Source organism: Microtus ochrogaster, chromosome 18, assembly GCF_000317375.1.
Source record: "Microtus ochrogaster isolate Prairie Vole_2 chromosome 18, MicOch1.0, whole genome shotgun sequence".
In the NCBI taxonomy this organism is placed as follows: domain Eukaryota; kingdom Metazoa; phylum Chordata; class Mammalia; order Rodentia; family Cricetidae; genus Microtus; species Microtus ochrogaster.
This window is the reverse complement of record NC_022020.1, coordinates 45,083,023-45,098,393: the sequence shown is the minus strand read 5'-3', so window position 1 is coordinate 45,098,393 and position 15,371 is coordinate 45,083,023. Positions and strand designations below refer to the sequence as shown.

General features: G+C 38.7%; 1 protein-coding gene across 1 annotated transcript in view; it reads right to left on the bottom strand.

The window, feature by feature from the left end:
• The window catches only part of Adamts19 (ADAM metallopeptidase with thrombospondin type 1 motif 19), a 177,927-nt gene that overhangs the window by 64,429 nt on the left and 98,127 nt on the right, over positions 1 to 15,371 (bottom strand). The window contains exons 12-14 of the mRNA XM_005356385.3: positions 12,423 to 12,553; positions 11,352 to 11,524; positions 6,981 to 7,108 (exon numbers count right to left, since the gene is read on the bottom strand). Of these exons, the coding sequence (XP_005356442.1) occupies positions 6,981 to 7,108; positions 11,352 to 11,524; positions 12,423 to 12,553 (432 nt within the window). The remainder of the gene's footprint in view (positions 1 to 6,980; positions 7,109 to 11,351; positions 11,525 to 12,422; positions 12,554 to 15,371) is intronic.

Here is a 15,371-nt window from a genome sequence, read left to right as displayed (position 1 = left end):
GAGAGAGAGAGAGAGAAAGAGGAGAAAGATAGGTGGAGTCAAAGAGACGCCATGTAGCTGCAGAAGGAGATAGATGCTGGACAGAACCTTACAGGTCAACCACAAGCCTGTGGTAAAATACAAAATAATAGGAATGGGTTAATTTAAAATGTAAGAGTTAGTTTAAAAGAAGCCTGAGCTAGTAGGTCAAGCAGTGTTATAATTAATGTAGTTTCTGTGTGATTATTTTGGGTCTGGGAAGCTGGTAAGGAACAAGTGGTCTCTGCCTACAATCTGGGGTGGGGAGGTGTGCAAAAAGGCAGTAGAGGTGAGGGACATTGCAGATCACATGGATCTAACAGATAAAACATTCTGTGCAAACACTAGAGAATAATGTTTATCTCAGTAGCTCATGGAACCTTCAACAAAACGGAGCATAGAGTGGAACATAAAAATAAACCATCTCTCAACAAATATAGGGAACAAATAATTATTTATATCTCATTTAATCTCAATCAAGTAAGAGTAGATATAGTAAATGTAATAAAAATCACGAAAAATATAAAGTCAAGGAAATTTAACAACACTGTTGGATTAATCAAAAAATAAAAAGAGAAAGTTAAAACTTAACTAGAGTAGAATAAAATATGAAAATGCAACATATTTAAATCAACAGGGTATAAGGAAGGCAGTCCTAAGAGGAAAGTGCTTACATCAAAATTGAAATAAACAACTAAGCCATGTCCTCTACAGCCTTGGAAAAACAAAATCAAAATACCCCAAATAGTAAGCAGGGAGAAATGATCAAGATCAAAGCAGAAATTAAGGAAATACGATTGAAAAAAAAACAATTAAAGGAAGATCTGGTTCTTTGAATGGATAAACAAGTCTGACAAAACGTTAGCAAGATTAGCAAAAAGAAAGAAGACCCAAGTTTATAAAATTAGAGGTTAGAAAGGAGATATTACAATAGACACCACTGAAATCCAGAGGTTGAGAAGAACACACTTACCAAACTTCAATTCCACAAAACTGGAAAGTCTAAAGAAATGGAGGAGGAGTTTCCTAATGCTTCTGACATGCAGAAGTAATCCAGGAAGACATAAATATTTAAATAAATCCATCATGAATAGCAAGGTTGAGTCTGCAATAAAAATCCTTCAAACCCAAACCAGCCCAGGCGTAGGTGGATTTATTGCAGAGTTCTAACAGACCTTTGAGGAAGAACTGAAGCTGATGTTTCTCAGACTGTTCCATAAAATAGAAGAGTAAAGGCTGCTTCCAAATTCTTTTTACAAAGCCAGCATTACACTAACTCCTAAAACTCCTACAGTTGATAAACATGCTCAGAAAAAGCAGCAGGATGAAAAATTATACACAAAACAGGCAGCCTTCTACATACCTCAAACAATATCTTGCATTAAATCTAACCGTGGAAGTGAAAGACCTATAAAATGAATAGTTTGGGACTATAAGGAAAGAAATTGAGGCGCATACCAGAAAAATACATCATGAATTGGTAGGATCAATAATGTGACAATGGTCATCCTACCAAAGACAATCTATAGATTCAGTAATTCCCCATTAAAATTCTAATGCAATTCTTCACAGATAACAAAAACACAACCTTAAAATGTATATGAAAACACAAAAGACCCAGAATTGACAAAGAAACCAAAGGAACAAAAATGCTGCTGAGGACAATCCCCAATTTAAAGACATACTACAGAACTGTAGCAATCAAAAGATCGTGGGGTTAGCATCAAAACAGATGCATTGTACAATGAACTAAAACTGATTACCTAGATATAATTTACACTCCTACAGACACTTGTAAAAAGAGTCCAAGAATTCACATTGGAGGGAAGACAGTGCCTTCAACAAATGGCTCTGATTCACCTGGATAACTACATGTAGAATGAAGTATGTAAATCCTCATCTTTCACTCCACCTAACTCAACTGAAAGAGGGCCAACAATCTCAATATAATTTCTGGTAGGGGAGAAATTGGAGAATACACTTCAATTGATAGATACAGGAAGGAACTTTCTAAAGAGGAGCCTGGAAACATAAGTATTAAGACTAACAATCAGCAAATGTGTCCTCATTAAATAAAGACTTTCTACACAGCAAAGAACAAAATCAGTCAAATGAAGAGGCAGCCAGAAAATTAGGAAATAACCAATTTTGAGTCCTATCAGTCATATATCCAAAAGTGAATTAGAGTCTAGAATATATGAAGTACTTAAAACATAAAGTTAAATACTAAGAAAAACTAAGCAATAGTTCTCTAATGACTGAATTGCAACATCAGGGAAATTCAAGTTAAAACTACTTTAAGATCTCATTTTGCTCCAGTTACAATGGCCAAGATCATAAAAACAAATGACCAAAAACACTAGCTTGGATGTGTAGAAAAAGAACACTTACTCACTGTTAGAAGAACTGCAAACATGTACTATGGAAATCAGTGTGGAAATTCCTCAAACGTCTAGAATAACTCTATCATATAATTCAACTATACAACTTCTGTGCATAATCCAAAGGACTCTTGCCATCCTCACAAGGCTCCACAATCAAGAAAGAAGAGAAGGCGTAGAGAACCAGAAGGGATAGTTCCAGGAAAAGAGGTGTTTTCAGGACGTGGCAGGGCAGTTTCATAAGCTAACTCATAGCAGGTATGAGTTTATAAAGTCAAGCAAGACAAAAATCCCAGCAGGTGGCAGAGATGCTCATGAAGTGCCATCTTTAGATGAAGAGCTATGGATACTTGGGAAGGGAGATGTACTTTTCATTAGAAATACAGTTCATTTGCCAGTACATGACCCTAGACCCATGCTCACCCTGGCAGCACTAAGTGAATGCCGTGAGTTTAAAACAAAATATATGAAATTGGAAGGAAAAAATGGGAGGTGGGATAAAGGAGGAACTGGGGAAGAGGGAAGGTGGCATGAATTTTGATCACAATACATTATATGCCAGCATGCAATTCACAAACTAACAAAATGAAAACTGAAATACTTTTTTTTTTAAATTGAGTTGTTGCCTTCCTCCCTTTATTAAACCACTGACTTAAGGTGAGCTTCATCTCTAAAGATCAGGTTCCCGAGAGGCAAATGATCAAACTGCTACATTCTACATTGCAGATAATGCCCAAAACTCATGTCAAATAAAAAAAAAAAAACTGGCAAATTGGCCAAATTGTCGATAGTGGTGAGTGAATTCTTCTTATAGTAAATTTTGAATGATATCCCAAAGAGTTTGGAAAATGAAACAATTATTGAAGAAAATGAAATTTTTGAGGAAAATGGAAGGACTTATGTTCTGGTCCCATATGTTCATGTTACTGAGCGACTGCATTTCAACGCATGGGTGGCCTAACTTCCGAAGCAAAGTGAGTGCAGGACCTCGCAAACCCGAATGACACAAGGAAGTGTGAGTTGTTGAAAAACTCATCTTTATGTGTTCCCAGAACTATTTTGTCTGTAGGAAACTAAGACCGAATACATTTGCTATTTTCTATTGAATAACTATTGCCTGCCACTGATACTAGGAGATATGATTTTATTTTCCCAAGTTGAGTATACATACACCAAGGAAAATTTTGTCTATCAATACTTCAAGAAAGCCACAGAGAGGGCTGGAGAGATGGCTCCCTGGTTAAGAGTACTGCCCGCTCTTCCAAAGGTCCTGAGTTCAATTCCCAGCAACCACAGGGTGGCTCACAACCACCTGTAATGAGGTCTGGTGCCCTCTTCTGGCAGGCAGACAGACACACAGACAGAATATTGTATACGTAATAAATAAATAAATAAATAAATAAATAAATAAATAAATAAATGTCACAGAGAGACCCTCCTCCATAAAAAAGATTCAAAAGAGAGACTGATAATTAATAAGACAAGTGACCCCTATATATGGGAAAATTTTAAATACAAAAAAATAGAAACAAAATCAAGGATCTGTTTGTGACTGATATCGAAACAGTTAGGATCTGGGAAGCACACAGATTATTAAAAACAGCTAGCGATGGATGTTCAGAGAAAGCAAACGACATGTGAATGCTGCTTATGGGGGCATGCTTTCCTCAGAGGGCCCAGCAGCATCAAGGCATAGAGCAGCGCTTAGCAGAAGGTTTTGGTCATCCAGGCACGCTTATTTCAGAAGGGGCCATCATAGGATGTGCTTAAAATACAACATATGTGGAGGTCACAGAGCAGGAGTCGGGAACACCTGAGTGCTGGCTAAGAAAGCAATCTGCCCTTTGTGTTTAAGTGGAAACGTGTAGGATAGGACGAAAGCCTATCTGGATAGCAAATAAGATAATCAAATACATAAGATAATCAAATACTTAAGCAGTGAAAATAGAAGTCTTTGTGTTTTACAACTGGTAGGCTCAGGATACACACATGAACCTGGAAGCAGAAGATGAATGGCTCAGGAAGGCAATACCCATTCACCTGGGGCAGGTATGTTAAACACCCCTGGTGTGTTGATTGTGAGCAAATGGCTGGATGACCAGGCCATTCCTTATTCCTTATCTTTGCAGCAACAGACACTATATTGGGCTAAACAGGTTTCTCCATGAAACCCCTTTAGGATCTCTGTATTCATCATATTCAGGTTTCCAAACTCAGGTTGTGACTTTACCGTTGAGATTATAAACAAAGCAAGCTAATCAAATTCCCAATTTTCAGAGCACTTTCAGAAAATTCTGCATGTTTTTCATCATACTTTGGCCAAATGATGCATTTTAATTTTAAAAAAATTAATCTTGATATATCTTGATGCAGACAGAAGTCACATGCCATTTCAGAGAATTCTACTGAAATTATAGTAATCAGATTTATGGGAGAATTTGTGCAGAATTTTGGTTGGCATAATTTTACTGTCTAGCTCAAGGTTCGATAAAATGTCATGGATATATAACACTGTGATGTGACGATTAGAGCTGTTCGGACTGTTATATCCAATACATACAATTGCCAGTATTAATATTTACAAATAAATCCATTTACAAATACGCTAACCAGACAGATCCCTATGTCACGATGAAATAAAACTACAAGTTTAATTATATAATGTATAATTCTGAAAGCAAAATATGTATAGTCAGTCATCAGTAGAGATGTTTCAAGTCACAGGCATGTTCTGTTGACGTGTGTGACAGTACCATACAGCCCAATTTTACAGTTTTACAACATCATAGCAGAGTGCAAAATGTTGAAACTGGAACACTCAACTTGTATGAGGTTCCAGTTTCTAACCCTAAGTCTATAGCATGTTTTGGGTCACGGTTCAATCCATGCAGAGCTTGTGTGTGTTCAGCTGTGTATTTTGTCTGTGGTATGGTTTGGGAAATCTTTATGCAATTTTCGGAGATCTATATGGAACAAATTTACTGGCCATTGTTCTAACAAGTAAATTTGCAAACCACTTAATGCATGTGCGTATAGCATGTATGATTTACTGGAGAACATGATTTCCCAAGAGATGCTGCTGCAGCTGCAGTACAGTTACACTCAGCTAATTTGCTCACATCTCTCCCATTTCTAGAAAACACTTCAGAAATTGCTTTGAAAAAAAATAGCAACAAACTAACTCACAAACAAACTAATCCCTATTGTCCTTAAGATCACATTTACTTCCAGGGTCTGCCTTAGTACACAGACCACACACACACACACACACACACACACACACACACACACACGTACATCTAAAGACAGAAAGGTCTCTTTTCTCAGTTCCCAAAGTGACATCTCTGAAAAAACAGCCCCTAAGAAGTCCTTATGGGGTCAATATTTCCCCTGTGCCCAGTCCTCTCTAGCCATGTTCACAGAGATGCCTGACTCCTGCATATTAATCTTCCAGCTGAAGAAAAACTGTGATAGTGTCAGAGTTGTGAGGTTTACATTATAACTTTTGATCTTTCCACTGTGCTTGCTATTCATGCTCATTTGACTGATGAAAAGCTGGTGTGGGAAGTCCTTTTGCATATGTGTTGCTTTTATTGGTTAATGAATAAGGAATACGCGTGGGTTTATGTCAGGACAGAATAGAACAAGGCAGGAATTCCAAGCAGATAGAGGAGAAAAGAAGGCAGGGTCAAGAAGTCACCACGTAGCTGCCTAAGGAGAAAGATGCCCACTGGAGCCCACCGGAACCTTGTCAATAAACCACAAGCCTTGTGGTAAAATATAAAAGAATAGGAATGGGTTAATTTAAGACATAAGAGTTAGCTAGAAATAGGTATAAGCTATTGGTCAAGCAGTATTTTAATTAATACAGTTGTTGTGTGATTATTTTGGGTCTGGGCAGCTGGGAAACAAACAAGCAGCCTCTGACTACAAAACAACCACACAACAAGTTCCTATTCATTGGAACATTTTAAGAGCAAACTAAATATAATAACTGCTATCAGAAATAGAGGATGCATTTGAAAGTTGATTGATTCTATTATGTTGGTAAATATTTGAATATGATAAGCATGGCTGCTTTTTTATGTCTCAGGATAGGAGAAAACTGGAAAACTGGAGTGTTTGATTTTTTTTTTCGGGAATGTTTTAACATATAAGTGTTCCAATTTTAGGAATGAGATTGAAGTTGGAGGGTAGGCTGGGGGGGGGGAGTAGGGAATGGGGAGCGGGAGGAGAAGTGGGGGAAAACTGTGGTTGAAATGTAAGATGAAATTAAAATAAAAAAGCACAAAAGATCATTCCATAAATAAAAAAAATGAGATCTATGCCTATATCTTAAAATCACAGATCCGTTCAGCTGGCAATGGGATTTGTGGGCCACCTAGTTTTCACTCATCTTTATACAGTTAGAGACATGGCATTTCAAGTTAAATTTCTCTTACTCACGATCCCAGGCAAGTCTGAACCATCCAGTTCTCCTGACTCTCAACCCAAAGCATTTCTCCATGTTATGAGGCTTCCCCGTGGACCCAGGGTATGGATCACTTCAGCATGTAGAGCCTCGTTTCAGGAATATCTTACCTGGCACCTGCCATTAGCACAGATATCTAATCCCTGAGATCCACAGGAAGTTCCATCCATCACCTTTTCTGATAGAAGAACAGACTGTTCCTTTCCAACAGGAGAGCAAAACAAGGCACATGGTTTTTCTATATACAAAGTCAATAAAAGAAGAAAATTGTCTCATCAATCAATTTACTTTTAACATACATTCTCAAATAGAAAATTACTAGAGCAGAAAAAGCAATTGTCATCAGATTCTCTGTATTCTGCGTTTTCAGAAGCATTAAATGTTTGTATAGGAGGCACAATAGCTGATGTTACCGGGACTCAACCCCTTCACTGCTTACTCAGAAACTATGTCGGCATACTTCACATCCAGGGTGGGAACCCTTGAACCAGGGTGAGGAATTCTTGAGTGGCTAACATTCTTCCTCAGTGCCTGACTGAGCATGAAGTAGGAGGGATGGATTTTGAATACTTGCCTCTTGGACTCAAAAGTGGCATCATTTTTTTTTAAAGTGTTTCTATTTTGAAGCCTTTTATAGAGGATCTGTAGTGCTTGCTGGCACCAACAGTGCAGATAATCAAATCTGAAACCTCAGAATACCCTCCATGCTACATTACTACTCCCCTGCCTCGGCACCAGTCGGCCCTTTCCTGCTTATTAAACTTGTATAAATAGGATGGAAAATAGTTTACTGCCCTCGACACGGCTCTTGTGTCTTTAGTAAAGTTCCACGTGTGCTGATGGTATTCTATAAACACCAAATAACAGCCAGAGGCATGGAACAGGGCATCGCTTTGCAAAGAGAAGACAGACAGCTAAATGATCCTTCAAAACGGAGCTCTTCAAACAGTTTTCACATGTGGCTTCCGAATGCCGCTCTGAACAATTCGGGGGACTTGGACTACGGCCCTGAATGTGCATGGTTTTGAAATTTTCCTTTGAGATGCCATTAGAAGCCTCAATAAAGCAGTCCAGTGTGCTCTCACACCTCACAGTGAAGTGTGCTTACTCGCTGACCGCTCACTGTGTCAGATCTGTGGACTTAAAAGCCGCTACGCTGCCTGCAACACTTTAGACGCGGTATATAGAGTTCTCTCTCTAGACTTTTCATTGAAGACAGAAGCACACCAGATACACGAGCTGAAAGGAGTTAGCCCTCGTGACAATCCCACTCACGTTCCCCACAAAAGTCTGATGAAAATAAAAACTCTGTATTTCTCTTTTGTAATATATTGTCAACACTATCTCGATAATTTAACTTTATCGAGTTCATAAATCTTTCTTTCTTTCTTCCTAGAGAATACACTAGAGACTGCGACACCAAGATGATCTGAAACAAGCCAGTACTTGGCAGGCAGGTGCTATGACTTGATTTAAAGAAACAGTCCTCTCCAAGGTGCCCATTGTACTTAGTTATCAGCAGAGCTTCAGCATCAATAGAGGATATAGGTACAGGAACACTGAAGCCATATATTGCTTTTCTTTATAACAAGGAATATTTGTTACCTCAGTAAGACCCTGTACCCAGATAGCCTTCTATGGCTATGTATCATAAAAAATCCAGATATAACCACTATATTATAAGAGAACATGTATTATCAAGAGTTTGGAATTGTGAAATCAAATTTGGGAAGAGAGAGGCAATATGCATTGGGAAAATTTGTCAAAGGATGCTAAGGAGTTCTGTTGCACTTCCTCTCAGAGACTGACTATGTGACAACAGAGTGTACCACACATTTCCTAAGACAGGAGGAAAACAGTCGACTGTTTCAGCATAAAGAAATGACAAATGTTCAAAGAAATAAATATGTTCAATTTGATTTGAATGCATAGTATTATAAAAACTATTGATGGTACCATATAAAATGTACAATATTCTGTTTTATGAATCATATAAGGTAAATTTAATTTTAAAATGATTATCTATTGTGTCAATGGTATAACTCACTGATGACAAAAATGATGTTATAAACCAGACTTTCTTTCACTCGTTATGACTTACTTTAAATATTTTTCTTTACTCTTGGTGTGTGGATGTGGAAGGTGAAGAACAGGTTTCAGAGTCTGTCTCTCCTTCGAACATGTGTTGTAGAGACCAAACTCAGGGCATCAGGCTTTTGCCCGATAAGTCATCCGCACTGTGAATTCTTTAAAAATTACATTGATGCCCATTTTGACTAATTTTCCTTTAATCTGAAGGAAACCTGTTCTGCTCATTTATTCCACACGAGTAAATACGTTTCAAATGAATGTACCTTCTATTACTCCTCCAGCCAATTAGAAGTGATAATGGGAATATCCCTCAAATAATGAGATAAGGTGACTGGTTATCGACTTTACTTTTATAACTAGAAGATATTAAAAATATTTTATGCAATAAAATACATTAAAAGTTTGATATATACCTATTGCTACATTCAGAATATACATTGGAGGGAATAGCGGTGAGCTAAACTGTGGTATTACATGATGCTTGCAGGATATATACTCAATTTGGGTGATCAGGGGAATTCTTGTTTCCAAGAAGATTAGCCTAAACTGAATTTCCCATCCCAAACCATGAGGTTTCAAGGTAAATAAAGAGTGAGTGAGATTAATAATAGGAAGGTATAATGTTAAGAAAGTCCCTTGTCTAAGGGGCTTGAAAACATAAAAGCATTATGCACTTGAGTACAATACAGAGTTTGTTCTTGCTTCTACTGAGGACTGCAAAAAGGAACGATAGGTGTGAGGTAGAAAGAAGTTTAAAGAGGCTACAAGAAATTCTTAAAAATGGGGCGGCTAAGTTTTTGTACCCGAAACAGTGTTGTGTTCATGAGATAGAGCTCATAGAAGGAACCAGTGTGAATGGACAGGAAGAGTTAAGAAGTAGAGACACCAAGCAATACACTGTAGGCATAAATGTGAAGCTCAAAGGAAGAATCTGACCAAAGACATAAACTGATGAGCGACTTGCATATTTTATCTCCTGGTAATGACGGTCAAACCAGGAAGAAGATGTCATGAAAGTAGAGAGCGTCAGAAGGAAACACCACTGGGGACACAGTAGGGAAGTCAGATTTCTCCTGGGACATGGAATTCAAGACACACAGTGTTTAGACAGGCAAGGATGGGTTACTTGTTTGATGTTTTAAGTAAAAATAGGAGAGAAAAACTCACATAAATCTTAATTTTCATGAGATTCTTCAAGGACATTATCAATATTTATGTTATGGAAGTGCATGTTGAAGGTAAGGAAGCACGGACCTGTAAAGTTAGAAAGTGGGCCCACATCTCAAGGAGGCTGTGCATTAGAGAGAAATTTCTGTGTGGTGTGTGTGTGTGTGTGTGTGTGTGTGTGTGTGAAAGAGAGAGAGAGAGAGAGAGAGAGAGAGAGAGAGAGAGAAAGAGAGAGAGAGAGGTCTACATATTTTAATGAACTTATCACAACACCCAACACAGAGGGACTTAAATGTATAAACAAAAGTCAAACTGTTTAGTAAGGTAAAAAAAGGGAAAAAAGGGTCACTTCAGGGACGCAGCTGGAGAGACTAGCCTTGAAAAGAGGAACTGAAATCCTGCTACTTAGTAGTAAACAGATGGAATGATTGTCTGTGGATAGGGCTAAGCGTAAGTGTGTGGCAGTGAGAAGCTAGAGGTAGTCTGATGGCTAATCTTTTTGTTATGTTGTGTGATAACCTGTACCTCTTCATTGTGTTTTGGTTTTGACTTTCTTTTTTTCTTTTTATGCTCATGTGCTTAAGCAGAGAGAACTGAGCTTAAGGAAACCCTGAGCCATCGGAGTGTAGGCGATCACAAAGACTTAGGGAAAGCCACAGTCCATCTTGGGAATGAGAAGTAAAGGTAACCCTGGCAGCACGATGGATCCAGAGAAGCTACAGTACATTTGTCCACGGCCACGTAAGCACACATCTGGTAGATTTGGTCATCAGGAGACCCACTTCTCAGCTAGAGTCCTTCAAGGCTGACCCTTGGTCGTTATAGTAAAACAGAGAGGAAAACACAAGCATTCCACTGTTAACTGTGTGTGCTACTCTGCGCCATTTTATCAAATGCATGAGTGCTGTTCCCCTGCCACAGCAGGACACTGAGTTACTCCATCAGCTCATGGATGTGCCTATTGCCATATTTTTCACCACCACTATCCCTAGGCCCTGATAGGAAACATTTCTTTCCCTTTCTGTAACTTGTTTTTTATTTTATTTATTCCAATAGCTATATAGTCATTGTTCAGAATAGTTAAAAATATGTATACATGTTTAATATTGTGGTTGTTATATACCAGAGAAGTCAGAAAAAAACCAAGTCTACAAATGACTACTAGATCATTTGTGGAACAATACAAGTTTGTTAAAGAATTTGCATCCAGCTGGCGGTCATACCTTCATCGAGGACAGCCTGCCACTGCAGTGCATGCTTTGGGGACGAAGCTCTAACACTATAGGCCTGACATTGCCAGTCTCTGAATCCAGGCAAACCTGCAGGACAAGGTGGATTCTCACATATTCTGTATTGTTTTCTGGGGCCATTACAATCCCTTGCTTCAGAACCTAGCCTAGAAAAAGAGTACAGATAATAAATTTCACCTTTCCTCCATAAGTACCAACTTTTAAATGTGAAAACCATCATATTTATAAAAATAGAATCCTTTCTAATAAAATGTTTCTTTAAAAGCATGGACATACTAAATGATTGAGGAAAGCAGGGTATTCATCGGCCTACTATATTATTTTTTAAATGGACTGTTTCAATGCTCAAATTATCTTTTAAAATCTATGAAGGATAAAACTGACTTTAGATAACACCGAAAGCATAATTCAAGGGCAAAGCTCAGAGCAACATGTAAAGGCTAACTTTTCCCATGTGCCATTGGTTCTGAGGATAATAAAGCTCATATTTTCTTTAGCAAATTCTGAAACTTTGCAGCTGTGTATAACTGAACAGTGTCCCTGAGGACCACAAACCCAAACTGAGCAGAACTACCTCACCCCCTGTGCTCTGTCCAGGTGCAGTGGCATTGAGCAAGAGGGTCTGTCAGTGACCCTCAACTGGATGTGGACCCCAGCATGCTTTTGTTGTTGGTGTTTTTAGCTTTTACCATCACTAACTTTGCTCTCATAACTTTGCCTTTCTGAAGTTCAATCATCCTCTTGCCTTTTCACTAGTCCCTTCAACTGTTTACTTGGCTCTTCGACTGTACTTCCTGTTCACTTAAGTATATATCGTTACATTGACTCAGGAACTGTCTCCTTTTGTAGATTTCATTATTCATTGTTTAGAAAGACTGATCAAGGTTTCCTTATCAAAGGTGAGTTTTTGTCAATAATTTGAGGCAGCAGTACAGTTGTAACGGTTTCTTTTGTTTCCCATTATGATTTACAGGCGGTAAAAGCCTGGCTACTTCGAAACTGATGTTGAAATGCCCGCCCCCAAACCAGGAGCTGTGACTTTACCCAGGACACTTGCGCTCTCGACTGCTGACCCCAGAACTGCAGCTTCGGCTACAGGAACTCCACGTGCTCCACTCTCCAGCCAAGGGCTCAGGTGCAGGGGTCCTGCGGGTGCATTCTCCAGCCTTACACCACTATTCCAAAAGTCATGTCTTAGGTGAACAAATCAGGGCACAACTGAAAATCATTCACTGGTCTATATAGTCTCTGGAATTAATGCAAGTCAGTTAGGTCTATGGCATCCCCAGTGCCAAATACGAAGACTGCAAAAGACAAAAGTTAGCTGGCACTTGCAATATCCAGGCCCCCTTGCTTGGTTCTGGGGTCATTAACAGTCACGGCATGAAAACAGGGCTCAGAGACTGACTACTAAGCTGCAGAAAATCCTGGGTTGTGAGGGAGAGAGAAGAGGAGTAGCGGAGAGGAGGTCTGCTGCTCCAACTGCAAAAGAAAAAAAGCTGAAATATTCTGTGAAACTGGTGAAAAGGGGAAAGCAAATAAATACCTCTCCACACACAAAAGAAAAACAAAATTGAAACAATCACATATAAGCATGGACAAACAGCAATACCTGTCCTTCTGAAATGAGGGCGAAGCCAACATTTCAGGAAATCTGAGTTCCACTAACACTATCACAAGCTTTCGCTTGAAAGCCAAGTTTGTTTGAAAGACCCAAGCAATTGACTGTGAAATGCTGCATTACAATCTCAAAAATTCTGGAGCTAATTTCATATTTTAACAAAGAACCACATGTGGTTTTCTTTTTTTTTTTTTTTAAATTCCTGTGTCTTTTTCATGAAGTTAAACCATCAGCCACGAAAGAGGTTATTTCTACGGCTTCTAAGAAATGATAGACTAGGTAGACAGGAGCACCTATTTCTATGGTTATTAAGGAATGATTGAATACATGGACAAGAGTGTTACAGTTGCTCCTGAAAAATCTACCACATAGATGGCGGACACAGGAAACAGGCATAAGGCCACAACATCAAACCTGGAATAACATGTTATAATATTAGGGCCATTTAGATTATTAGTTATAAAATAGCAAGGCTGGGAAAGTTGATCCCGTTGGCCAAAGGGGACTTCCTGCACCCAAGGGCATCAAGATTTGAAAAGGACTTTGAGAGAAGTGCAGAAATGCTGTGAGTCTCATCCTGTTCATGTCCAAGGTGCGAGAGAATCTGACTCAGCATATGGACTGTTTGACAGAGGTTGAGTGTGGCATAGAACACAATGCAGGAGGAGTTTGTGGTTAGCATAATAACCATAAAAGCTTTTTAGGGGTATAATTACAGTAATACTGCGAATGGGCTTTCATAAACCAAAGTTCCATTTACTCCGAGGATTTTAGTTAATGCCTTGATTTGAAATTATTTTGAGGATTTTTTTATTTACTATTTTTGGAAGAATAAATAAAAAATAACACTATATCATTTAGCTTACATCCAATTGACATTTTTATGAGCAAAATTAATCACTTCCTGTATATATTTTTGTTATGTCAAAACTTTAATCCAACCTCTTTTGGATGCAGTATGCTTTAAGCTCCATCTTCAAAAGCGAGGTGGGATTGGGTCTGTTATAGGTTTGCTAATAACTAAGCTGTCTTTCATGTGATAGTTTAATCTGATTCGTGAAAAAAAATGCAGGAAAAGGTGGTCAGCGTAGAAACTTGTATATTACGTACTAGCTGTAAGCATTCAATAATGCTATGGGAGCCATGGAAAAATCCCAGTATAAAACCTGTCAGACCTGACTCAATCACCTTGTTTGGCCTGTGTGGAGGGTGTTTACTTTTCCCCCTAGTGCATATCACAGACCCTTGTCCATTTAGCAGCAAGCTGGCACTGAGTGACTGGGCGAGGGTTCACAGAAGACTGGAAGTCTCTGAAAGGCACTGGGACTTTGCCTGCATATAATTTAAACGAGATCACATCTGGCACACGAAGAAAAAAATGGAAACAGACAGGCAAGCCAGCAGGCACACAAAAAAGCCAGTGATATTTAAAGAAACTGTAACATGATAGCTAAGGTTTGTCCCCTTGCGGACAACTTGGTTTCTGCACCAGAGGGACCTGCTTCTGCATCTTGTAGGTAGTGAGTGTTGTTTCTGTGTTCCAGAAAGTGTTAATTTTGCTAAAAATGTTATACAATAAATTACTATATAAAACATTCCTAGGCAAGCATTCCATGTATTTGGTAGCACCATATTTTGTACCATGTGTCTGTTATTTTTTAACCTCAAGAAATAATGCTAAATAAATAATAAAATATTCTATTATGCACAAAATCATTTTTATTTACAAAACATTAATACTACACAGTATCAATTGTTTCTGTAGCAGGACAGGCCTTAAAATGTCTAACTGTGTTTCTGGGCTGCCATAAGCTTATGCCAACCTGAATAAGAGTTTATGAAGACAGAACTGGAGCAGAGGTAAGATGTCAAAGCAGCAGGAGCATGCTCCCAACACACCCTGCACACACACTGTGAGAACAGAGAGACCGCCAAGGCCAACAGGGGCCTACTGCATAAACACCTAGGAGTTGCCAGGATGTGGTGGTCTTCATTACTTCCAGTAGAGAATGACCATAGCATTCTAAAGAGTCTTAACTCGGGAAAATAAATGACTAGGCAGTAATGAATCCTTCATGGTACCTAACTCAATGTTGCTGCTTAAGCCTTGTGCCTCTTTTTCCATTCTGAACAAATGCTGTGAATAACTAGTTGCTGATTTGTAATAACTTATCAACTCACTGTTCTATGTTATTAATCAAAAATGATAGCTATGGTACAATGGTGATAGTGTGAAAAAAAAAAAGGTCTCTCCTCTTACCTTGTAAAATGCTATCTAAATCAGCCGGGCGGTGGTGGCGCACGCCTTTAATCCCAGCACTCGGGAGGCAGAGGCAGGCGGATCTCTGTGAGTTCGAGACCAGCCTGGTCTA